The sequence below is a fragment of the Aquarana catesbeiana genome, linkage group LG06 (genome assembly GCF_042186555.1).
Source record: "Aquarana catesbeiana isolate 2022-GZ linkage group LG06, ASM4218655v1, whole genome shotgun sequence".
In the NCBI taxonomy this organism is placed as follows: domain Eukaryota; kingdom Metazoa; phylum Chordata; class Amphibia; order Anura; family Ranidae; genus Aquarana; species Aquarana catesbeiana.
The window spans coordinates 390599645-390625683 of NC_133329.1; the positions used below are offsets into that span (position 1 = coordinate 390599645).

The window sequence follows — 26039 nt, forward strand, 5'->3', positions numbered from 1 at the left end:
AAATGTCCGATGGAGCCCACACACGGTCGGAATTTCCGACAACACGCTCCGACCGTGTGTACAGGGCATAATACTGGAGATGGGTTACCGACTGGATCACTAGGTGAAAAAAAAAAAAAGAAAACAAGTGCAGCCACCACATCTAATGATTGGTAGGCTGCGATATATGACATTTCTGGGTTGGGGGTTTAATACCGTTTTAAGGCTGGCTATACACCAGTAGAATTTAATTCAAAGAAACCTGTTTTTGGAGCGTTTGTTCAATTTTCCTATAGGTATGGGGTCAAATCGGTGATTGTTCTCGAGGGCGATTGAAGGAGAAGGATGGATATTTTTTCTTTAACAAACAAAATTCTATCTATGGATGTGGTTTTCATTCGGGAAAAAATACACTTATGTACATCCCGAAATTATTATTATTTAAGGTACTTATATATCGGCATCAATTTATGCAGCGCTTTACATATACATTGTACATTCACATCAGTCCCTGCCCTCAAGGAGCTTACAATCTAAGGTCCCTAACTCACATTCATATACTAGGGGCCAATTTAGACAGAAGCCAATTAACCTACCAGCATGTCTTTGTAGTGTGGGAGGAAACCGGAGTACCCGGAGGAAACCCACGCAGGCACAGGGAGAACATGCAAACTCCAGGCAGGTAGTCTCATGGTTGGGATTTGAACCAACGTTTTGAACCAGTGACCCGTTTTACTGCTAGGTGAGAGTGCTACCCACTACACCACTGTGCAGCCCAAATTGTAGAATTCCGAAGATTGGCATTCATTGGCAATCAAACAACATTTTCGGGGGTTTTCCTATAAAATTTGTCCATAATAGTACTATTGAATACTCTAACCGACTGATTGAAATTCTACCGGCATATGGCCAGCTTTACAAGCATTTCTGGATGTAATAAAGCGGTATTAAACCCAAAAGCATTTATTATATTGCAGCTGACCAATTCTTAGATGTGATGGCTGCATTCGTTTTCTTTTTTAGCCTTTCTTTCTTAAATTTTCATCTGGTGATCCAGCCAGTAAGTCCATCCATGGATGGATGGCTGCAGTTCCCACTTTTGGGGCATGCCATTCAGGAGAGAGTGAGGCTTGCTGAGGTGTGAGAGGAAGAGAGCTGGAGCCATCCATCCATCCGCTGGGCTCCTGCACCCCAGACCCAGAAGTACTAGATACTGGATCTGGCGCAGAGCGGCTGTCCTGCCGCAGTATATGTGCGGTGGACAGTCGTGAAGCGGTTAAGGCTTCGTTCACATGGGGAGTACTACAGCTAAACCCATGCAAGGGCCGTGTTTACCCACACTGGGATGCACAGGTGTTCCATGCATATATGCAAAGCATATAGAGCAGGGATATGCAATTAGCGAACCTCTAGCTGTTACAAAACTACAAGTTCCACCATGCCTCTGCCCCTGGGTGTCATGCTTGTGGCTGTCAGAGTCTTGCTATGCCTCATGGGACTTGTAGTTCTGCAACAGCTGGAGGTCCGCTAATTGCATATCCCTGATATAGAGCCAATCTCTCCTCCAGCCACTCCATCCTAAGGCCGTACATTTCTGGAGAATGTCTGAGGGCTTCAGCTATGGGTTCCATGGCTAGGGCAACTAGGGAGAAAGGGCAGCCCTGCCTGGTACCCCTCTGCACATGGAAGGGGGCAGACACAAGGCCGTTCAGCCGAATACCTGCCAGGGGGCCCGTGTAGAGTGTTTGAATCCATAAGAAAAAACATAATGGAAATCCCATCCTCCTCATCACCTCCCACAGATATGCCCACTCCACTGTATCAAATGCCTTTTCTATATCCAAGGTGGCAATTGTTCTAGTGCTTTAGTTTACATAGGGGGAGTGTATGTATGTATGTATGACTGTATGTGTATGGAGAAAAAAAACGGCGAATATTGGCATCAGTAGATCTCCTGGGCATGAAGCCCATTTGATCAGAGTCTACCAGGGATTTATTGACTTTATTTAACCTGGTGGCTAGTAGTTTTGTGAGGATCTTCAGGTCACAATTAAGAAGCGCAATGGGACTGTAGGAAGCACACCATTTGGGGTCCATATTGGGTTTAAGTATGCATATAACATGGGCCTCCTTCATAGAGGGAGGTAGGGACCCGGAAAGCAGGCAAGATTTATATAAAGCCACCAGCCTGGAGGCAAGCAATTCAGTATGGGCTCTGTAGAATTCTATTGACAGGCCATTGGGGATTTACCCGCTGGGAAAGAGCGAATGGCAAGGGTAATTTATTCGGGGGTGAAATCTGCTGCTAGGCGTTCCCTTTCCGAATCTGAGAGCCAGCCCAACACCAGGGTATCTATTATATTAGTCATAGATATAGGGTAAAAATTAGGCGGTAAGGAGGAGGTATACAAGGTGGTGTAGTACCTAGTAAATTCAGCCAGAATATCTTCCTGAGAAAGCACTATCTTTCCCTCTGCCGTGAGAATTTCAGAAACTACTGTGAGAGGTCTGTCATGTTGGGCCATTAGTGCCAATAATTTGCTATTTTTGTCCCCAAACTCAAAGTATTCCTGTCTATGAGTTTGTATACCAAGTATAGTGACTTCTGAAATATGGAGATGTAGCTTTTGCTGAATTGATGAGAGATGGTCAAAATTTTCAGTAGTAGGAGAGAAGGAGTATTGGGTCAAGGAACACTCAACTTTAGTCTGTAATGTGGAGGTGAGAACCCCCTGTTCAGCCCTAACAGCAACAATTTCTGATATATACTGCCCCCTGCTATGAGCTTTAAACGCATCCCAAACCATTTCAGGGGAGGCAGACTCTTCATTATTCTCCCAAACTCCTGCACTTTAGGGGGAATACGCTTCTGGGATGTCTCGTGATTAATCCAGTTAGGTTGCAAGCGCCAGAGGGCCTGGTTACGTGTCCTCTGAATCCTCAGTGTCAATTTTAGGGGGCTATGATCAGATAGACCAGAGAGGAGGTAGCATGACTCCTGGACCTCACCAAGGAAAGCCGGGTTTGAAAATTTCCCGTTAGGGTCTGAGTGAACAGCATTAATCGTGTAGGGTAAGCTTTTACTGATTAATATGGCTACCCCACGGGAATAGGTGGAGTAAGTCGCATGGAACAGTTTCTGTACCAACGGCCTTTTGGGAGCCAGAGTTTTTCTACCCAGGAGATGGGTTTCTTGTAATAGTACTATGTGTGAATTATGCATTTTCAGGTACTGAAACAATAGAGAACGCTTGTATTTAGAATTAAAGTGGATGTAAAACCGAAAGAAATAATTTTAATTAAGGCTTGCACCTTGTACAGTATAGAATTTCATGTCATCTATGCCCAGTCTTGCCACGAAGAGTTAATCCAGCTCTGTGCAGTCTTCTTATCTTTTTTTTCAGTGAGATAAAAACAGACAGAGAAATTGGAGTCCATTTCTGCCTCTTGCTGTGAGTGACAGGTGATTTACATATCTCATGCACAAGTATGAGAGAGGCATTCTGTGTACCTTAGATCCCCTCCTCCTTTCTTTTCCAGCTCTCCCAGGATTGGTTGCTCCACACCTCAGCACCTCAGCATGATTGGGCATGCAGAAGTCATGTGGTGACTTTTCTGGGTTTTGACTGGATGTTAGTGATCATAGCAGAAGTTCAGTGTAAGAAATACACAGGAGAAAATGCATGACATGTAAGGATACATGCAGGAGGCATGTATATCCTTATAGATAACCACTATGGCAGTTGTTTAGAAAGGATGAGAGTGTGTTTACATCCACTTTAAGCCCTCTAACATTCTAGGACAAAATGGTCAGAGAGTCTTCAGTGTTAGCCATAGTGCAGTGTTAGGGGTGGACGGACCTAGTATAGGGCCTCTGCATTACATGACCGTGAGGTGCCTGTGTCAAGCAGAACCTTGTCAAGCCCATACATTGAATATACATTATAAAACAAGAAATCCTTAATCTGTTTGAGCCATCACAGTAGCTCAACAGCAGGTATGAGGTGGGGGTGGGGCCAGAGACACTCGGAAACATCAGGTATTTCAGGTATTCCTTTTAAATACCTGAATGTTCCCGGTCCTCTGTAAAGTGTAAGTTCACCTTTACAGAAAAATCTGTAAGGTGAACTTACACAGGACCCCCTCCTCACCACCCCCTGGAGCGCAGCGATATCCCGTTCTGAGCCCTGCTATAGCAGCCTCACCGGATCGGAGCTTAGAAATCCCCTCGGCATTCTCTCTACTGCTTCCTCGCTGACAGGATGAGCTACACGGATCTGATTGGAATGATACAAAATGTCCCACCCAACGTGGGACATTTTGGATATTAAGCCAAGGGGATTTCTAAGCCCCGGTAAGGTGAGGAGGCTATAGCAGGGCTCATAACGGGAGATCACTGTGCCGCAGGTGGGGGGGGGGGGTGTGAGGAGGGGGTCCTGTGTAAGTTCACCTTACAGATTTTTCTGTAAAGGCGAACTTACCCTTTAACAAAACTCCCTACCCTTGCGCCGATTAAAAAAAAAAAAAAAAACATAGAAAAGAAAACCAGGTGCATGGTCTATACCCTTAACTTGTGTGAAAAGTGCAGGCTCCATGTCCCTTAGGAGTGGTCCATGTAGGGATGGCGCCTGTGGATCTAAGTCCAGAGCGAACCCCCAACTATAACTATAATTAACGCTTCAGAGAAAAAAACAAGAACTAAACAAGAACGAGGCCAACAAAACTTTGTGCTGCATTGAGAGTGCTCCGCTTCCGAGATATGCGGTAAGTGCCAGGATCATGAACTCCAGAGGGTGCTGCAAAATGCAGATTTGTAATCCGTTAAGGAGACTCGATGAGGCCTTAGCGAGATTCCAGCCAGGTGCCTGCTGCCGCAGGGGTTTTAAAGTAGAAGGTGGTGCCGCAATCAATGATTCTATGCTTGCTGGGTTACAGGAGGCTGTATTTCAGCCCATGCTCCCGAAGGCACTTTACGATCTCTGTGAAGGAACGCTGGCACTGTTGCACTTAAAGGGAGTAATCTGGGTATGGAGATAATTTGGCGTTGTCATGGGTCAGCTTGGGTATATTTCTGGGTATATTTCTGGCTCCCGCCAGCATCCTGTCACGGTCCCGGTAGTTTAATAGCATAATCAGAAAGGGCCTAGGTGGGGCTCCAGGTATCAGTGGTGTGGTAGAGACCCTGTGAGCTCTTTCCACTGCAATCATAGGAGGGAGGTCAGTAAGGCCTAGGAACTGGTGAGGAACCGCTCAGCGAATTCTGCAGGTTTGGTGCCCTCAGCCCTTTTGGGAGCCCCACTACCCACAAATTGTTGCATCGGAGCCTGTTCTCCATATCCACTGTTTGGTCTTGTAAGGCCTGCACTTGCTTCTGAAGGATCCGCAGCTCCCTGGGGTCTGTGTGGACTGTGTCCTCCACATGAGATATGAGTGTCTCTGCTTCAGACAGCCGGGAGCGGGATTTTTCCGAATCGTGCCTGAAGAGGCTGACTTCCGTCAAGATAGAATCAATTTTGGAAGTCTGAGCTTCCTTGCAGGAGGTAATAGCGGCCATCAGATCTGTGGAGGAGAGCTCCATGTCTTCCATGTTTGCAGGCGCTATCTGCCTGCAGAGGCTCTGGAAGAGAAGGTAGACCATGTGGTCAAGATGGTCACGCCGTGGGGGAAGTGCGAACAGGGGCTGGCGTGTTCCGGATGGATTTCGACTTACCAGGAGCCATCTGGGAGGTCGGGAGAGAGGCCAGCCGAAGGAGCGTCCACAGAGCAAGAGATTTAGGAGGTGGAAAGTCCGGTCCGCAAAGACAGGAGAACCGAAAAGATCAATGAGAAGCGGAGCTCAGCTACAGCGCGTTGCATGTTGATCGGGGGAAGGGGGGAACAAGGGAGGTATTATATGTGTACATTACACTTCAGCTTTAAGCTTACCCCAGGAAGATCAGTGATGAGGTGATTTGTGATTGGTTACACTTTGAATATCAGTAATGCTCTTCGTACTGCTTTATTGGGTATATTTTTAAGTCTTCCATTTGTACAAGGTGTTAATGTTACATTAACCAGTCATATATTTCTGAAAGATTCCATGTTAAATCAGATCTTTTCTCCACCCACAGCGCAGTAACGGCACCACCTACCCTCACGCCACTCACTTTGGGGATACCTTCCGGTTTGTCCTCCTAATCTTTATTGCCTTGGCTTGTATTGCTGGGATAGTTATCGCCTCAGCTGTCATCTTCTGCCTCCGCCAACATGCCAAACAGCGGGAGAAGGAACGATTGGCCGGACTTGGCCCTGAGGGCGGTGGAGACTCCACGTATGAGTACCAGGTAAACTATTGAATGGACTATGTGTATAAAATAATCTGTTATAATTATTAAAGTACACCTGTAGCCAACTTTTGGAGGAAGTAAGAGGAAATCTCTCCAAGGTGTCACCGAAACAGATGTGCCCAATTGGATGATGACTCCAAGAGAAACATATAGGACAATTTAATGTCACCAACAGAAGCAGAGATGTTTTAAGGCTACTAGGGGCCTCTTCCACAGGCAGCGGTTACCACTGGCCTCTCCTGTCTGCTGGAGAGGCCCCAAGTGTCCTTGAAGCATTGATTCATTCTGTTGGTGACATTAAAGTGTCCTGTCTGTCTCTATAAACATGGTGTGCTGGTGATATCTTGGATTGGACTTATGCTTTGGTGGCACCATCACATCACCTTCCAATGACTGGGTCTCATTGCTGTATGGAGTGCGCTGGACTCTTTGTGGATATGGCCGAATTGGTAGATTTCTTGTTAACTCCTGTTTTGGTGACAGCTGTAAAATATTGTATTTCCCAAGACAATTAAAAGGGTGAATTTCCCCAGTGGGGCCATAGACAGCAGCACATGCTGTCAGAATCTATGAACCTCCAGTTTTCTGGAAAAGATTTCCATAAAGATTTTGGAGTGTATCTGTGGGAATTTGTTCCCATTCACCTAAAAAGAAATATTTTGAGGTCCAGTACTGATTTGGCTCTGTAAAGGCAATTTGAGTTCCTCCACACCAAACTCATCAAACCATGGCTTTATGGAGATGTTGGTTGTGAAGACCTGACTCATTCCAATTCATCCCTAAAATGTTGAGTAGCATTGCCATTAGAACTCTGTACAAGCCACTCAAGTTTCTCCACACAAAACTCATCAAATCTTGTCGTTATGAAGTTGTTGGTTGAGAAGACCTTGCTTGTTCCAATTTATCCCAAAGGTGTTCAGTAGGGTTGAGGCCAGGGCTCTCTGCAGGACACTCAAGTTCCTCCACACCAAACTCATTAAATCATGTCTTTATGCAGATGTTGGTTGGGAAGACCTTACCCGCTCCAAATCAACCCAAAGGTGTTCAGTAGGGTTGAGGTCAGGGCTGTGTGCAGGAAACTTAAGATCATCCACACCAAGCTCATCAAACCATGTCTTTATGCAGATGTTGGTTGGGAAGACCTTGCTCACTCCAAATCAACCCAAAGGTGTTCAGTAGGGTTGAGGTCAGGGCTCTGTGCAGGACACTTGAGATCCTCCACACCAAGCTCATCAAACCATGTCTTTATGGAAAAGTTGGTGGGAGAAGACCTTGCTCATTCCAATTCATCCCAAAGGTGCTCAGTAGGGTTGAGGTCGGGGCTCTGTACAAGACACTCAAGTTCCTCCACACCAAACTCATCAATGCATGTCTTTATGGAGCTGGCTTTGTACACAGTGGCATAGTCATGCTGGAGCAGAAAAGGGCCTTCACCAAAGGCCTGTTACTACAAGGTTGGAAGAACACAATTGCCTAAAATGTCTTTCCTGTAATATATATGAAGGAGTGTCCACGTACCATTGACCATATAGTGTTATTAAATCTGTGTGGCGGCTAGTGTCCTATTTCCTAAATAGTCCCTGGTCCGAGCCTCCAAATATGCATACCAGTATGTTCTCAAGATCAGGACACCGTCCTCTCGAGTTCTCGGAACGTAGATGTAAAAGTTCCAGTAAAAGCTAGAAGGCTTTCTACTGATTCTGGCTGCAATGAGTTCAAGAAACTTGCATTATAGGTATATTTGGCGGATTTTTTGAGTTAGTTGAGTTGTAATGTTTTCAGGATTGGGTGGTCATTTCAGTGGTTGATTTTATGTGTTGCCTGTAATTGCTCTTTGAAGATAAATAGAATCCCTCTAGAGTCCTTTTTGTCCTTCTCTCCTCCGCTCCAGGATCTCTGCAGACAGCACATGGCAGGAAAGTCTCTATTCGGTCGCACAGAAGGTAGCGGGGCAGCGGCAGAGAACTCCCGTGTCAGCAGTGTGTCTTCCCAGTTCAGCGACGTGCCACAGCCCAGCCCCAGTTCACACAGCAGCACTCCGTCTTGGTGCGAGGAACCCGTGCAGTCCAACATGGACATCTCCACCGGTCACATGATCCTGGTAAGAGCACCCAGAAGGAAAGAAAATATTGCTGAGTGACAACCAACAAGGTATTTGTTTTCATTTTTACTCTTGTACCAGAAGAATGACAGCTGGAATGTGATTCAGAGATTTCATTACTTGAGCTGCTGGGAATATGATTATAGCTCAGCTCCACAAAAAATTGTTACAAATGAAAATAGGCCCATAGCAGGTTCTAAAAATAAAAAAGGTCTGGCTGTAATACCTAATCTGAAGGTTCCTCCAGCAGTATCTCATTTTGGCCTTAAGATGTCCATGGTCTTTTGGCTCATCGTCAAAAAAGAAAAAAAAAAGCATAACATACAGCTGGGAATGGGGGGATTCCAGGAGGGAGAGGTCATTTGTTTATGGAGGCTGAGCCTGGAGTTGAGCTTTAAGTGTTGGGTTTGCAGGCAAGTGTTAAAGACTCACTGTAAGATCCATAAGACACAGAGAGCGCAGCTCAGCCCCGTCCCCCCTTCCCTCCTCACTGGCTGTGATTGACAGCAGCAGGAGCCAATGGCTCCTGCTTCTGCATCTCAGCCGATGAGAAGGGAGAAAGAATGCATGGAGGTAAAAAACCTTCAGCCTTTAGAACCACTTTAAATTCTATGGTCAGGTTAAATATTAGGTGGTATAGGGACCCTTTTTTTCCTGTGCCCATGTAGAAGGGCCACTTTAAGCTGAAGTTTAGTTATAAAACATTTTTTTGCCACTTTGGTTACTTTACTTACCTGTAATGAAGGTTGTCCCACGACGTGCAGGCTGCTGAAATCTGTAGAAATCTTCACTGCAGGGTTGCCCTGTCCTCTTCCTACTGCTGAGCTTCTGCAGCTGTGGGTCTCTGGTGAGTTAGGTTGAGGTAGGATGAGTTAAGTTTTCTTCTGACCTTTTTTTTTCTTTTACTTCTTGTATTGTTCTTTGTAAAGCTCAATACACATATCTTTTTTCTAAAAAAAAAAAAAATTCTCTGACGGGGACACATCCCCTGCTGCCCTCTCCTCCAATAAGAAAAGTTCTTTCACTGATTACACTGCTTGTAACATGATCTATGAATGGTGGAGAGTGTGATCAGTCACAGGATTCTCTCCTCTATTCACAAATCTGGGTTACAAGAAGTGTGGTCCTGTAGGGGAGGAGGTTTCTGGAGAGAGTTAAAGGGAGACTATATGGTATGTGTCTCTAAAGGGGGCTGAAGGGGTCCCTCTGGGAGGCTAAGGATTTTTCGGGGCACTGTAGGACACAGGAGGGCACTGTGGTTGGGGGCACTAAGAGGGGTAGAGGCTTTGCAAAAGCCAGGGGGCTTGGGCAGCACTCTAGGACAGTGGTCATCAACCCTGTCCTCAGGGCCCACTAACAGGCCAGGTTTTATGTATTACCTTGGGGAGATGCAGACTAGAATACTGCAATCACTGAGCAGCAAATGATATCGCCTGTGATGTATTTCAGTAATCTTGCAAACCTGGGCTGTTAGTGGGCCCTGAGGACAGGGTTGATGACCACTGCTCTAGGAGACTGAAGGATGGGGGCCTGGGGGCATGAAGGGAGGTTGAGGGGCACTGTGCCCCACAATAGGAGTCTTGCTGGCACTATCAGAACTATGGGGCACTGTGGCAGATTAGGGGAGGTGGTTTGTGGAGTGAGCTGGGGGGAAACTGTAGGTGATGTGTCTCTGAATATGGCTGAGGGGATCTCTCTAGTAGGCTGAGGATTGTGCAGGGGGCTGGGGGCACTGTTGGAGGTTGGGCAGCACTGCAGGGGACTGGGGGATCTCAGGGTGCCTGGGGGCACGCAGGAAGGTTGAGAGGCACTGTGCCCCACTATGGAAGTCTGGGTGGCACTATGGGAACTATGAGGCACTGTGGCAGGTTAGGGGAGGTGGTTTGTTGAGGAAACTTGGGGGAAACTGTGGGTGATGTGTCTTTTGAGGGGACTGAGGGGCTCTTTCTAGGAGGCAGAGGATTTTGCAGGGGCACTGTGAAACACTGGAGCGCACTGCGGGGGGCTAGGGTGCACTGTGGTTGGAGGCTATGGGAGTCTGGATGGCACTATGGGAACTATGAGGCACTGTGGCAGGTTAGGGGAGGTGGTTTGTGGAGGAAGCTGGGGGGGGGGACTGTGGCTGATGTGTCTCTAAAGGGGGCTGAGGGGGTCTCTCTAGTAGGCTGAGGAATTTGCAAAGTCACTGTGGAACAATGGAGGGCACTGCAGGGGCTAGGGGATACTGTGGGGGGGGCTAGAGGCTCTATGGAAAGCCAGGGGGCTTAGGGCACTGTGGGAGGTTGGGCAGCACTTTATGGGGGTTAAAAGCCCTTAGGAGGGCCTGGGGACCCGCAGGGAGGTTGAGGGGCACTGTGGAACACTGGTGGGCACTGCGGGGGCTAGGGAGCACTGTGGTTGAGGGCTCTAAGTGGATAGAGGCTCTGCAGAAAGCCAGGGGGCATTTTAGGGGGCTGGGGACACGGTGGGAAGTTGGGCAGCACTGTAGGAGGCTGAGAGCTCTTAGGGGGGCTTTGGGGCATGTAGGGAGGTTGAGAGGCACTGTGGCCCACTATAGGAGGCTGGGTGGCACTATGGTAACTATGTAGCACTCTGGCTGATTAGGGAATCTGCAGCTGGCTTGAGGCCTAGAAGGAGGGAGGCAGTGGGCCATGGTTGGGTGGTTGAGAAGCTCTTCTCTAGCATTCCCCTATATAACAATATAAAAACATTTTTACTTCTGTCTGCATTGCTGATTTATGAATTTCCCTTCATTCCTGTCCTGGGGACAATCATTTTCCTACATGGAGATCCAGAAAGTAACAGCACTTCCTGTTGCAGGCTGACAACGCTAAGCTACTGTCTTGCAATTAGAAGCAGCATTGTCAGCCTGCCCTGCAAGTGCCATCAGTTGGCTGCTGTCTGATAGATGACGTGAAATGCATTACTGAGTTGAAACTGGTTTTAATCATTATATTTCCACCTATTTCTTTACATTTTTTCAGGCATACATGGAAGATCATTTGAGAAACCGGGACCGGCTAGCAAAAGAGTGGCAGGCACTGTGTGCATATCAAGCGGAGCCCAATGCCTGCTCCGTCGCCAAGTCCGACACCAACCTGAAGAAGAACAGGAATCCCGAATTTGTTCCATGTGAGGGTTATACTGAATCTAGTCATGTCTACTTCTTCACCCTTTCTACACTCACAGGGCAGAATTCTCCCTTCTTCAACCCCTCTTCCTTTCTTTGCTAATTACATCCTCATAATGGAAGCCTGTCCTGGTATGTGATGGTGTTGCTGCAATATAGAAGGTCCCTCTTTTTCTGCATGAAAACAGTGGTCTCTCTGCAGAGGTCAGAAACCCTTTTCCCCCGTTCCTTGCTGATTAAGGCCCTGGAAGGACTCCGCTAGCTCAGCGGGGGATCACTCCGTTGATCCCCGCTGAGCAGGCGGATGACAGGTCCGTCTCTGCTCACTGTGCAGGGACGGACCTGTCAGAGCCCCGCTGTTCTCTATGGGGAGATCGTACGAAAAGGGACAGCATGTCCGTTTTCATTCAATCTTATCAGCTGGCCAGATGACAAACGTATTGCCATCCGTCTGTTTTGAGCGGATTTTGTCGGATTGGATGGCAGGCGGTTGTCAGCGGACACATCTCCGCTGACATCCACCTGTCCATAGAAGTCAAGGAGTGTCCCACTCGGATCTGCCTGAAAAATGGACAGGCGGATCCTAGCAGGCTGATCGTGTGAAAGGGGCCTAAAGCTTTCCAATCAGCAAATACCATGAGCAGTGGCGGCTGGTGCTCAAAATTTTTGAGGTGGGGGGGGGCGCAAACAAACGGAAAAATTCTGGAAAAAACCCCATCAATTGCAGCTTCACTGTACCATCAAATGCAGCCAGTGTGCCCCATCAAACGCTCCCCCTGTGCCATATCAAATGCTGCCAGTGTGCCCCCCCGTCTGCACTTACCCTGTCTTGGTGGGACAGCTCCTTGATGTCTTCTCCCGTCCTCTCTTCCCGTCCCCTGCTATGAATGGACGCCTGATAGGCGACTGTCGTTTCAGCCAATCAGGTGACGGGTAACAGATCCGAGCACCTGATTGGCGGAGAGGCATTTTAGTGTTAGAAAAGCGAATTAATATTCGCTTTCCTAACACAGCTGAGTGACCTGCGAGCGCCCAGTATGGCGCTCGCAGGTCACCTTTTTTGATGCCTATTAGAGCCTATGGCTCTAATCAGGTGCTTCAAAAACAGCCCCCCGCTGCTGTAAATCAGGCGCCTTTTCGGACACCTGAGTAGGGAGTGACAGCGGTGGCCATAGATAGATTCATGCAATGCATGAATCTATCTATTGGTGCTAGAGGGGGCGAAGCCTGTGTGCCCGTGCGCCCTTATGGACGCACCACCACTGATGAGTTTCTCTGATTGCAGAGCTTTAGGTTCGACTCAGCAGGGGGCATGATCAGCATGGGCTACTGATATGGGGGGTACAGGCAACCCTTCCATACTGGGCCCGGGCCAGGGCCCTATTGGATCAGCAGGGGGCGCCTGATTTTAGCTTTGAAGCAGCGATGTTATCTCTCATATGCACCTCCTGGCCTCAACCTGATTGGCTGACCTGGGCTTAATGTGTATTTGGGGTGACCTCCCGCTATCCAAGCAGATGTCTGCATTGACATTTAGGACTCATGGCATTGCGGCAACGCATGTTACATGCGTTGGTGTGATGCAGTGCCATTCATTCTGCATGGTACTCCAACGCACCTTGCAATTGATGTGCATTGCCGTTTCTAGACTGGTATCAGCAAGGGATCATTTGATACAATTCAAATTTCTACATAGAATATACTACACTCCAGATAAACTTGCAAGAATCTTTCCAGCGCATCCCTGGAACTGTTGGAGGTGTGCTGCCCCTGGGGCGGATTTTCTGCACATTTTCTTGCACTGCACACCCATCCAACAGTTTTGGGTGGAGGGTATGGACTGTGTTAAGTCGGTCATGACGATTACCATCAGACCTTCTATAGCGGTCTGTTTGTTGGGCCTGGCAGACCCCGCTGGCATCCAAGAAGGTGATTCGTACACTACTTACCCTGTTCCTGTAGTATGCACGCAAAATACCGTATTTATCGGCATATAACACAAATTTTTTCCCCCTGAAAATAGAGGGCAAATCATACGTGCGTGTTATACGCTGATATTTTACCTGGGCTGCCTTGGAGGGGAAGGGGGGGGGGGGGGCGGGCGCCGCCGGATTACACAGAGCAAGGATCTCCTGCTTACTCGGCGGCCACTGTAATACAAAGTCCTGCCTCCTGGACTAGCACCTGTGATAGATGCCACACGTCCGGTATTGGTCCAGTGTTCTGTCTAAGAGCTGGTCCAAGAGGTGGGTCTTTCGTATTACAGTGGCCGCCGAGTAAACAGGAGATCCTCGCTCTGTGTAATCCGGCGTCTCATCTCTGTGCACTGATCAGGCTGCATTGATGGGGAAAGGTGAGGCTGCAGATAGGCACTGATCAGGCTGCATTGATGGGCAAAGGTGAGGCTGCAGATGGGCACTGATCAGGCTGCATTGATGGGCAATGGTAAGGCTGCAGAAGGGCACTGATCAGGCTGCATTATGGGCACTGATCAGGCTGCATTGATGGGCGCTGGTGAGGCTGCAAACGGGCACTGATCAGGTTGCATTGATGGGCAATGGTAAGGCTGCAGATGTGCACTGATCAGGCTGCATTGATGGGCAAAGGTGAGGCTGCAGATGGGCACTGATTAGGCTGCATTATTGGGCAATGGTGAAGCTGCAGATGGGCACTGATCAGGCTGCATTGATGGGCAGTGGTAAGGCTGCAGAAGGGCACTGATCAGGCTGCATTGATGGGCAATGGTGAGGCTGCAGATGGGCACTGATCAGGCTGCATTGATGGCCACTGATTAGGCTGCATTGATGGGCGCTGGTGAGGCTGCATATGGGCACTGATCAGGTTGCATTGATGGGCAGTGGTAAGGCTGCAGAAGGGCACTGATCAGGCTGCATTGATGGGCAAAGTTGAGGCTGCAGATGGGCACTGATCAGGCTGCAATGGTGAGGCTGCAGATGGGACTGATCAGGCTGCATTGATGGGCAATGATAAGGCTGCAGATGGGCACTGATCAGGCTGCATTGGTGGGCAATGGTGAGGCTGCAGATGCGCACTGATCAGGCTGCATTGATGGGCAAAGTTGAGGCTGCAGATGGGCACTGATCAGGTTGCATTGATGGGCAATGGTAAGGCTGCAGATGTGCACTGATCAGGCTGCATTGATGGGCAAAGGTGAGGCTGCAGATGGGCACTGATTAGGCTGCATTATTGGGCAATGGTGAAGCTGCAGATGGGCACTGATCAGGCTGCATTGATGGGCAGTGGTAAGGCTGCAGAAGGGCACTGATCAGGCTGCATTGATGGGCAATGGTGAGGCTGCAGATGGGCACTGATCAGGCTGCATTGATGGCCACTGATTAGGCTGCATTGATGGGCGCTGGTGAGGCTGCATATGGGCACTGATCAGGTTGCATTGATGGGCAGTGGTAAGGCTGCAGAAGGGCACTGATCAGGCTGCATTGATGGGCAAAGTTGAGGCTGCAGATGGGCACTGATCAGGCTGCAATGGTGAGGCTGCAGATGGGACTGATCAGGCTGCATTGATGGGCAATGATAAGGCTGCAGATGGGCACTGATCAGGCTGCATTGGTGGGCAATGGTGAGGCTGCAGATGCGCACTGATCAGGCTGCATTGATGGGCAAAGTTGAGGCTGCAGATGGGCACTGATCAGGTTGCATTGATGGGCAGTGGTAAGGCTGCAGATGGGCACTGATCAGGCTGCATTGATGGGCATTGGTGAGGCTGCAGATGGGCACTGACCCTTATTTTGCTTCAAAGTTCTTTATTTAAAATGTAAGTTTTTTTTCCTTGAAACTTGCCAGTTAAAATTAAGGTGCGTGTTATACACCGCTAAATACGGTAATCATTTTGTCATGGAAGAAACCGGTGTCCCCTACCATCGTGGCTTGGAAGGCGTTAATAAATAATACCTTACCACGGTACAAAGCTACGTATGTTAATAGAGGGGTGCCAGCTAAATTTGAAAAGGTGTGGGAAAATTGGATGAATGATAATGCTACTGCTTCGGACTAACTGTCTATTGGTTAAAGCTTCAGATAGTTGGCAGGATGCTGAATATATGCAGGCCTCGATGAGCACCTGGTTTAATAACTGTGGGTATCCCCGGGGTGAAGTGTATTGTAGTGCTGACTGTTGTCTCTGTTTTTTATGTTTGTAACTTTATTTAGAAAATTTCAACAAAAAAGATTTAAAAAAAAAAAAAAATTATATATATATATATATATATATATATATATATATATATATATATATATATATATATATATAATATATATATATATATATATATACTGTATAATAGACAGTAAATATAGAATAAGATTCTTGTTGGCATATCATTATTGTAGGAAGCAGACAGCGAGATCCTTGATTTATGTATCCATTGGGCAGTGGCTTCCTTTGGTTTATTCCAGCCCTGATTCTTTAGCTTTAAAATATGTTTTTTTTTTTTTCATAGAAAATTGCCAAAATCATGGCCTGTCATAAAGGATCACACCAGACTTCAAAGCTCTATAATATCCATCAAAATACACAAAAATATCCAAAAAGAGGGATGTATGATACCCCAATTATGTGCAGAGAAAATAAAAAAAAAAAAAACAGCATTTTTGCTTGCACACAATTAGCTGATGGAAGTCAGCAGAGCTTCATCTCATTCACTTAGCTCTGGGGATATTTCCCCTTCAAAGTGAACAGTCTATTTGCCTTTAGTAAATCAACCCCCACGTGTCTTTATTATAAATGCCTGTGCTGCAATGGACATTACTCTTGGGTAACTATTTTTATTTCTTTTTTTTGTAGATGACCACGCTCGTATTAAACTAAGGAGTGACAACAACCCGTCCCGAAGCGACTACATCAATGCCAGCCCTATTGTGAGTGATATTCAACCACGTCTCTGTCTCTCATGACTAATTAGCACTGCGCCCCCCCCGAGCCCACCCAGTTGTGTGACAATAGCGGATTAGTATTCCCTATTGTCTTCCTGATTCTCCTCCCGGCCGGTCAGGAAGCGGGTCCCGAGACCCATCACCTGATTGGCCGAGAGGAGAAGCGATCCTTTTGGCTTCTTAGGAGGAGCAGGGAGGAGACGCACGGTGGAAGCCGCCGCCAGGAGGAAGCACTTGCCGCGACCTAGATGGGGTAAGTGCGGGGCTGGTGACCGACCAACTGGAGGGTTGGCTGTGGGTGCATTGTTTGCCCCCCCCCCCCAAAAAAAATATACCACCAGCCGCCACTGTAGAATGTATTACCCCAACATTTCATATTCCTGATATGAGCCTGTTGTACCATGTATATGTACATGTACCATGTGTATGAGAAAGTCTCCTGTTCTCTATGTGTTGCTTCCTTTGTGTGTAATCCCTGTTGTTCCTGCCAGTCCCTCTGCTTTCCTATTAAAAACTGATCACACTAAGCAAGAGAGAACAGTGTGGTCAGTCTTCTGGCTGTGCTGGGAACTCAGCCTGCTCTCCTCCAATTATTAGACTTTTCCTGACTTGCTACCCCCCCCCCACCCCTTGCACAGCCATTCACTGGGAGGGTCCGTGTGCTGCTGCTTCTCCTCCCCCAGCTCTTATGCAGCTGAGAACAGAGGGAATGTGATCACTTATTAAAAAAAAAAAAAAAAAAAGGGGAAAAAGGGTATTTATAACGTTTTTTTATTATATCTATACAGAGATTACCGAAATGTTTAGCGTTTCATTTCTAGTTTAAACAGAATGGGTTGTTTTACAAGGTGAGGGTTCACACACATATATTTAATCACATATACTTTAATACTTTTTTCTGCCCTCAGATTGAACATGACCCACGTATGCCGGCTTATATCGCCACGCATGGTCCGCTGTCACACACCATCGCAGACTTCTGGCAGGTGAGTTTACAGATGTAAGTACAGAGGGCTAATGTAATGCATATGCACTGCAGCAAAGAGGGTGGGCTCTAACGCCCACGTGGCGCACATATACATCCATGGGGGGGGATTGGTCAATGTCTCTGTGCTGAGAGTGTGCTCATGGTGCCCTCCCAGCACAGTGATCCCCTTAAAGAGATACCGGGGCTGGGCGAAAAGGGGTTAACATGTATAAAGGAAAACTCTGCTGACCACTAAATGTCTACATAACATCCCACCGGTGTCAGTCTTTTCTGTAACGCATTTATTTCATTTCAGTGCCTCTAACAGACAAATGTGGAAGAATTAAAAAAAAAAAAATAAGGACCTGGACCTGTGTGTGGCCAGTGCTTCTTAGTAGGAGTGAGTGACATTAAAAGACGTAGTGGGAAAAAAAGGACATCAATTTTATTTATGTACAGCGTCGCACGACCGCGCAATTGTCAGTTAAGGTAACGCAGGGCCGTATCGCAAAAAACTTGTCAGTGGGGAGGGTGATATTTAACCACTTCAGCCCCGGAAGGTTTTACCCCCCCCCCCTTCATGACCAGGCCATTTTTTGCAATACGGCACTGCGTTAATTTACCTGACAATTGTGCGGTCGTGCGACACTGTACCCAAGTGAAACTTTTGTCCTTTTTTTCCCACATTTGGAGTTTTCTTTTAGTGGTATTGGATCACCTCTGCGGTTTTTATTTTTTTGCGCTATAAACAAAAAAAAGAGCGACAATTTTGAAAAAAAAATATATTTTTTACTTTCTGCTATAAAACATACCCAATAAAAAAAAAATGTAGAAAAATCGAATTTATTCATCAGTTTAGGCCAATATGTACTCTGCTACATATTTCCGGTAAAAAAAAAAGTGTATATTGATCGGTTTGCACAAAAGTTATAGCGTCTACAAACTATAGAATTTTTATTTATTTATTTCTTTTTTACTAGTAATGGCGGCGATCAGCGATTTTTAGCGGGACAGCGACATTACTGCGGACAAATCGGACACTAAGTGACACTCTCACTGTACTAATGACACTGGCAGGGAAGGGGTTAACATCAGGGGTGACCAAAGGGTTAAGTGTGTTCTTAGGGAGTGATTGTTAACTGGGGGGGGGGCTTAACTGGAGGAAAACAGAGATCCGTGTTCCTGCTTAGCAGAAACACAAGATCTCCATCTTCCTCTCCAACAGAACCGCGGTCTGCCTTGTTTACATAGGCAGACTGCCGTTCTGCTTCTCCTGTCAACGAGTGGCAGGTCCCGCTGATTAGCTCCTGCTGTGTCCGATCACAGCAGGAGTTGGTCGCCGGCGGCGTGCGCCCCAGATCATGTCACCAGCTTATACTGGAACATAGGTAAGGATTAAAAGATGAAGAAGCCCATAATGAGTAAATCAGCTGCTGAAAGTGTTTAAAAATACTGAGGGTTTAATATCACTTTAACCGCTTGCCGATCGCCTACCACAGTATATTCTGCGGCAGGTCGGCTCTATTGCACGAAACTACGTACCTGTACCTCATTTAGTGCAATAGACAGCGGGGGGGCACACTGATTTGCAAGAGGGGGAGCTAATCAGCGGGCCCGGCGGACGTGATTTCTGCCGGGACCCGCTGATCGTTCCCCAAAGAGGCAAAACAGCGATCTGCCTATGTAAACAAGGCAGATTGTCGTTCTGACAGGGAAGAAGATAGATGCTAAGCAGGAACACGGGTCTCTGTGTTCCCCCAGTCAGACCACCCCCCACACAGTTAGCAAACACCCCCTAGGGACACACCTAACCTTTCGATCGCCCCTGGGATTAACCCCTTCCTTGCCAGTATCATTAGTACAGTAGCAGTGCATATTATTAGCACCGATCACTGTAATAATGTCACTGGTTCCCAAAAAAGTGACAGGTGTCCAATTTGTCCGCCTCAGTGTCGCAGTCCGCTAAAAATCGCTATTTATTTATTTTCCAAAATTGTCGCTTTTTTTGTTTATAGCACAAAAAATAAAAACCGCATAGGTCATCAAATACCGCCAAAAGAATTTTTTGTGGGGAAAAAAAGGACATCAATTTTATTTGGGTACAGCATCGCACGACCGCGCAATTGTCAGTTAAAAGAACGCAGTGCTGTATCGCAAAAAATAGCCTGGTCATTAGAGGGTAAAACCTTCAGGGGCTTAAGTGGTTAAAGTAGTGTTTGGCAATATTTAAAAGTGTGATGGTAAGTGTGATGGTCATGTGATCGCCATTACAATGCTGACATGGTAATCACATGGCTTTGTTGATAAGCTTTTTTTTTCTTTTCAATAAGTCCATATACAGTATATATAGTGAAGTATGACGCTCTCTCTGTACTCGTAGATGGTTTGGGAAAACGGCTGCACGGTCATAGTGATGTTATCGCCATTGGTAGAGGACGGAGTAAAACAGTGCGATCGCTATTGGCCTGACGAAGGCTCCTCCCTCTATCACATCTATGAGGTTAGTAATGTGCTGAAGGTGTTCCTATTACCTCTGCTGCTCCCTGGTGGCGGAAGTGGGGGGGGGGGGGTTTCAGATCAGTGAGCATAGAGAGCCTTTTTACAGAGCTGGAGTTCTTTTTCACAGGTGAACCTTGTATCAGAACATATCTGGTGTGAAGACTTTCTGGTTCGCAGTTTTTATCTGAAAAACGTTCAGACCCAGGAGACGAGGACCCTGACGCAGTTCCATTTCCTGAGCTGGCCAGCAGAGGGCACTCCCAGCAGCACTCGCCCCCTGCTTGACTTCCGCAGGTAAGCTTCTCCAATAGGGCTCGCTATTATGTACAATGCTGCTAGATATAAAGATGGCCGTATACCATACAATTAGGGCTGAAACAACTAATCAGTACAATGGATTATAATTGATTAGTTGGTCAGCCGATTATTTGGCCTACATACAGAATGCATTATTATTATTATACAGGATTTATATATCACCAACAGTTTGCGCAGCGCTTTACAACATGAGGGAAGACAGTACACTTACAATACAAATCAATACAGGAGGGATCAGAGGGCCCTGCTCATTAGAGCTTACAATCTAGAAGGGAGGGTCAAGTGGAAACAAAAGGTAATAACTGTGGTGGATGAGCTGATGGAGAAAATGAAAATACAGTTGTTAGGTGTGGGTAGGATAGGCTTCTAGAGAAGGGTTTTCAGGGATCGTCTAAAAGCTAATAGAGTAGGAGATAAGCGGACAGATTGGGGTAGGGCGTTCCATAGGATTGGAGAGGCTTTGGAAAAGTCCTGGAGGCGAGCGTGGGAGGAGGTGATGAGGGAGCTAGAGAGCAGGAGGTCTTGAGAAGAGCGAAGAGAACGATTAGGTTGGTATTTAGAGACTAGGTTAGTGATGTAGCTGGGGGCAGAGTTGTGGATGGCTTTGTAGGTAGTTGTTAGTATTTTGAATTTAATTCTTTGGGTGAGAGGAAGCCAGTGGAGGGATTGGAAGAAAGGAGTAGCAGAGACAGAGCGATTGGTAAGGTGGATGAGTCTGGCAGCGGCATTTATGATGGATTGAAGAGGAGATAGACTATGTAAAGGTAAGCCAATGAGAAGGGAGTTGCAGTAGTAGAGACGAGAGATGACCAGCGAGTGAATTAAGAACTTTGTTGTGTCATTGGTTAGAAAGGGGTGTATTTTGGAGATGTTCCGGAGGTTGAGGCGGCAAGATTTGGACAGTGATTGGATGTGGTGCTTAAAGGAGAGTTCAGAGTCCAGGACTTCACCTAGGACCTTGACATGTGGGGATGGGCTGATAGTTGTGCCATCAATTTTGACAGAGAGGTCAGGGAAAGGGGCTAATGGGGGAGGAAAAATTATAAGTTCGGTTTTGGATAGATTGAGTTTCAGGAAGTGGTGTGACATCCAGACTGATATATCTGATAGTAAATTAGTGATACGTGAGGAGACAGAGGGAGTGAGCTGAGGGGTAGAGAAATAGATTTGGGTGTTGTCAGCATAGAGGTGGTATTGGAAGCCATGGGAGGCTATCAGCTGACCCAGGGAGGAGGTGTAGATTGAAAATAGGAGAGGTCCAAGAACAGAACCTTGGGAGACCCCAACAGAGAAAGGAAGAGGAGAGGTGGAAGTAGAGATGTAAGAAACTTTAAAGGTGCGGTTGGATAAGTAGGAAGAAACCCAGTGAAGAGTACAGTCAGGGAGACCAAAGGCATGGAGTTTTTTGAGGAGGAGGGGGTGGTCAGCCGTATCAAAGGCAGCAGAGAGGTCCAGGAGTAGGAGTACAGAATAGTGTCCATTGGTTTTGGCCATTAGTAGACCGTTTGTTAGTTTTAGGAGAGCAGTTTCTGTGGAATGTTGAGGACGAAATCCAGACTGAAGGGGATCAAGAAAGCTATTATCAGCGAGGTGGACGCTCAGTTGGTTGTAGACCAGTCGTTCAAGGAATTTGGATAAAAAGGGGAGCAAGGAGATGGGGCGTAGGTTGTTAAGATTGGATGGGTCCAGTGAGGGCTTTTTAAGTATGGGGCGGACAAGTGCATGTTTTAAGGAATTGGGGAAGATACCAGAAGAGAGGGAGAGATTGAAGATGTGGGTTAGAGAGTGTAAAAAATGGCCTGGTCATTAAGGGGGTAAAACCTTCAGCGGGTGAAGTGGTTAAAGGTAGAGGAGAGATTTGGGGTCTTATTGACCCTATATCTCTTCATAAAGAGGACCTGTCATCCCTTATTTCTATTACAAGGGATGTTTACATTCCTAGTATAGGAATAAAAGTCATCGATAAAAAATAAAATAAAAGGACAATGCTCGCACGCAGAAGCAAACGCATACATAAGTCGCACACACATATGTAAACGATGTTCGCACCACACATGTGAGGTATCGCCGCGAATGTTACTGCGAGAGCAATAATTCTAGCGCTAGACCTCGTAGCGGTAATCTGTAAAGATTTTTTAAGCGTTGCCTATTCAGAGTTTTAAGCATCGAAGTTTGTCGCCATTCCACGAGCGGATGCAGTTTTAAAGCGTGACATGTTAGGTATCTATTTACTCGGCGTAACGTCATCATTTATATTTTACAAAAAATTTGATTGTGTATTATGTTTTTTTTTTTTTTTTGCATTAAAATTTTAAAAAGTTTATTTTTTCCAAATAAATTGCACTAGAAAAACCGAAGCGCGAATACTGTATGACATAAAAAATTACAGTGATTGCCATTTTATTCTCTAGGGTCTTTGCTAAAACAAAACAAAAAAATAAATATATATATATATATCTTTATCTATATATAGATATCTCTATATATAGAGAGATATATCTATATATATATCTATATATATATATATCTATATATATATATATATCTATATATATATATATAGATATATATATATATATATATATATCTATATATATATATATATATAGATAGATATATATAGATAGATATCTATATCTATATATAGATATAGATAGATAGATATCTATATATAGATATCTATCTATCTATATAGATATAGATAGATAGATATATGGAGGTTCTAAGTCATTTTCTAGCAAAAAAATACAGATTTAGTGGCAGAAAAGCCCGGGTCAGCAAGTGGATAATGTAGATGTTACCCTAATTTGGAAGATGGGAATATACGTTATGCAGCCATAGTGATACACTGAGATCTACTAAAAAGGACATGTCATTTGGTGAGACCTTACTTTACATCAGGGGTTTCCAAACTTTCTAAACAAAGAGCCAATTTACTGTCCTTCAAACTTTAGGGGGCCGGACTGGACAGTGGAATTAGAAATTGTCCTGGCATCAGTGAGAGTTAACAGTACATCTTTGGCAATTAGGGGGAGAAATAGTGCCCCATCATTGGTGTCAGTAGGAGGAATAGTTCCCCATCATTGGTATCAGTGGGAGGAATAGTGCCCCATCATTGGTATCAGTGGGAGGAATAGTGCCCCATCATTGGTGTCAGTGAGAGGAATAATGCCCCATCATTGGTGTCAGTGAGAGGAATAATGCCCCATCATTGGTGTCAGTGGGAGAAATAGTGCCCCATCATTGGTGTCAGTAACAGGAATTATGCCCCATTGTTGGTATCAATAGGAGGTATTGTGTCTTGCATCAGTGGAAGGAAAAGTGCTCCAAGGGCCAGATAAAGGTAAGTAAAGGGCCGCATCTGGCCCCTGGGCCACAGTTTTTGAGACCACTGCTTTACATTGTAGTAGGATGGAACTTATATTCCTGAATAGGGCTGACCTGGACGTCCCACTGTAATCGTATGTTACTTATATGTCTGATAAGGTCTAACATGGCTGCCTCCTACATTAATAAACCAATGTTTTGCATTGCTTTTCTACATACACTGTGCCTTTTGTGTGCTTGTTTCTTCCTTTTTGTTTTTCCTAGCCAAGCTGGAATAAGATTTGCTCAGGTGTTGCCCTTTACACAATCTGGTTGTTGACTTCCAAACTCAATGTATGACCTCCACGTTCTCCTCCGTCCTCCTCCGTCCTCTCTCAGCCCGCGGCTGCCCCTGTCATTTTTGTGATTTGCAGCTTGTAATTTTGGTCTCAGTTGCATAGTCACAAAAGTGATCATGAGCAGGTGGGACACGCCTCCTTCTCCGGGAACCGCCATGCGCTCCTGCACCTGCAGACAGGTGGTGCCATCAAGTCTGGGACAGTAACTCCATTCACACCTGTGCGACTTGTCGTGCGACTTTGGACATCAAAGTCGCATGACAAGTTGCGCCCCATGTTTTCCAATGAGTATCGTTCATATCTATGCAAATTAAAGTCACGGTGACTTCAAAGTAGTTCATGCACTACATTTGTCCGACTTTCACGCAACTTGATAGCTATAGACTTCAATGCAAAAAGGGTTGTAAACCCTCGTTTTTTTTTTAATTATAAAAATAAAAACATGTCTATACTTACCTGCTCTGTGTAATCGTTTTACACAGAGCAGCCCCAATCCTTTTCTTCTTGGGTGCCCCATCGGCGTTCCAAGTCCCTTCTCTTCATCAGATGCCCCCCCACGGAAAGCCCCTTTCCCTGGGGGGGGGGGGGGGACCCGCGTGGGTGCACTCCCGAGTCCCGCTGCTGCGTCCATTGACACAGTCGGCGGGACTCGGGCCCCACCCACCGCTCCTGTGTCACTGGATTTTATTGACAGCAGCGGGAGCCAATCTGTCCAATGAGGAGAGAGACAGCAACTGGAGCCATTGCGCTCGTGCACATCGCTGGATCGGGCTCAGGTAAGAAAAAAGGAGGGGGGGGGTCTGTGGGGGAGCTGCAGCACAGAAGATTTTTCACCTTGAGACTTCACAACCACTTTAACCCAAAAAAGTTGCATGAAAGCAACCGAAATGTTTTACATGCAACAGTTGTTCATTATCACGGGTCGCATCTACAAAGTCGCATCTAAGTCTCACCCATCCAAAGTTGCACCACAGTTGCACTCCAAAAATCACACAACTTTGGAGTCATACAAGTGTGAATGGGATCGATCACTAATTTGCACAGTCATTTAACCAATAACAGTGCATGTACATTGTTCTGTTCAAAGGGGGGGGGGGGACAATATAAATTGGCTACATCCAATGTAAATCTTTGATTTAAAACGGAAAATGTTGCATTTGGTCACTAGATGGGGCTATTTTAGGCTATTGATGATTATTGCTGTCTGTGTTTCCACTGGGCAGAATCACCCTCTTTATGTGTCCTGTTGACCATCATGCCCAAGTAATGGAAAATCCAAGCTTCTTGCTGACTAAAAGGGAATTTCTCTTCACTTTGGGGGGGCATCCTCTTACATCCCGTTTAACTTACTGCAAGGGTTAGAGATTCTTGTTAAGTCTATGGGATGAGGAATAAGAGGTAATAATAATTGTATTTCTTGCTCTGTATGTACAGATCATCAGGAGTTCTGACATTTCATTGGTGCACGTGTGTGTTCCATATCAACAACTCACCAAGAATATGAAGTCAGTGGTGGTTCAACTGGACATTTTCCTATTTGGCCTCATGCACATATTTTTACGCAGTTCTTAGGGGCGTCTGGGGTTTTCGATTCATTTTCTGCCTCTAAACCAGGGGGGGTCTCTAAACTTTCTAAACAAAGGGCCAGTTTACTGTCCTTCAGACTTTAGGGGGACCGGACTGGGGCCACTAGAAGTAGAAAATGTCCTGGCATCAGTGGGAGTATACAATGCCCCATCGTTGGTGTCATTGAGTGGGAAGAATCATGCGTCATCGTTGGTGTCACTGGCAGGAACCTTGCCCCCTTCGTTGGTGTAATTGGGAGGAATTGTGCCCTATTGTCAGTGTCATTGAGTGGGAAGAATCATACCCCATTGTTGGTGTCATTGGCAGGAACTGTGCCCCATCGCTGGTGCCATTGGGAGGAATTGTGCCCCTTCATTTGTGTCTGTAGGGGAAATTTAGCCACATCATTGGTATCACTGGCAGAAACTGTGCCCCATCAGTGGAGTCATTGGGAGAAATTGTGCCCCATCCTTGGTGTCATTGCGCTGGAAGAATCCTGCCCCATAGTTGCCGGTGACACCAATGATGGGGAATGATTCTTCCAGCACCATGACACCAAGGATGGGGCACAATTTCT

At 46.3% G+C, this 26039-nt stretch overlaps 1 protein-coding gene across 2 annotated transcripts in view; it reads left to right on the top strand.

The window, feature by feature from the left end:
* PTPRN (protein tyrosine phosphatase receptor type N) overlaps nucleotides 1-26039 on the top strand; it is a 193996-nt gene that overhangs the window by 152594 nt on the left and 15363 nt on the right. For both annotated transcript variants that reach the window (XM_073634326.1, XM_073634327.1), the window contains 7 exons: nucleotides 6090-6302; nucleotides 8197-8406; nucleotides 11391-11538; nucleotides 16359-16432; nucleotides 17356-17433; nucleotides 19795-19914; nucleotides 20041-20207. In XM_073634326.1, coding sequence (XP_073490427.1) covers nucleotides 6090-6302; nucleotides 8197-8406; nucleotides 11391-11538; nucleotides 16359-16432; nucleotides 17356-17433; nucleotides 19795-19914; nucleotides 20041-20207 — 1010 coding nt within the window. The remainder of the gene's footprint in view (nucleotides 1-6089; nucleotides 6303-8196; nucleotides 8407-11390; nucleotides 11539-16358; nucleotides 16433-17355; nucleotides 17434-19794; nucleotides 19915-20040; nucleotides 20208-26039) is intronic.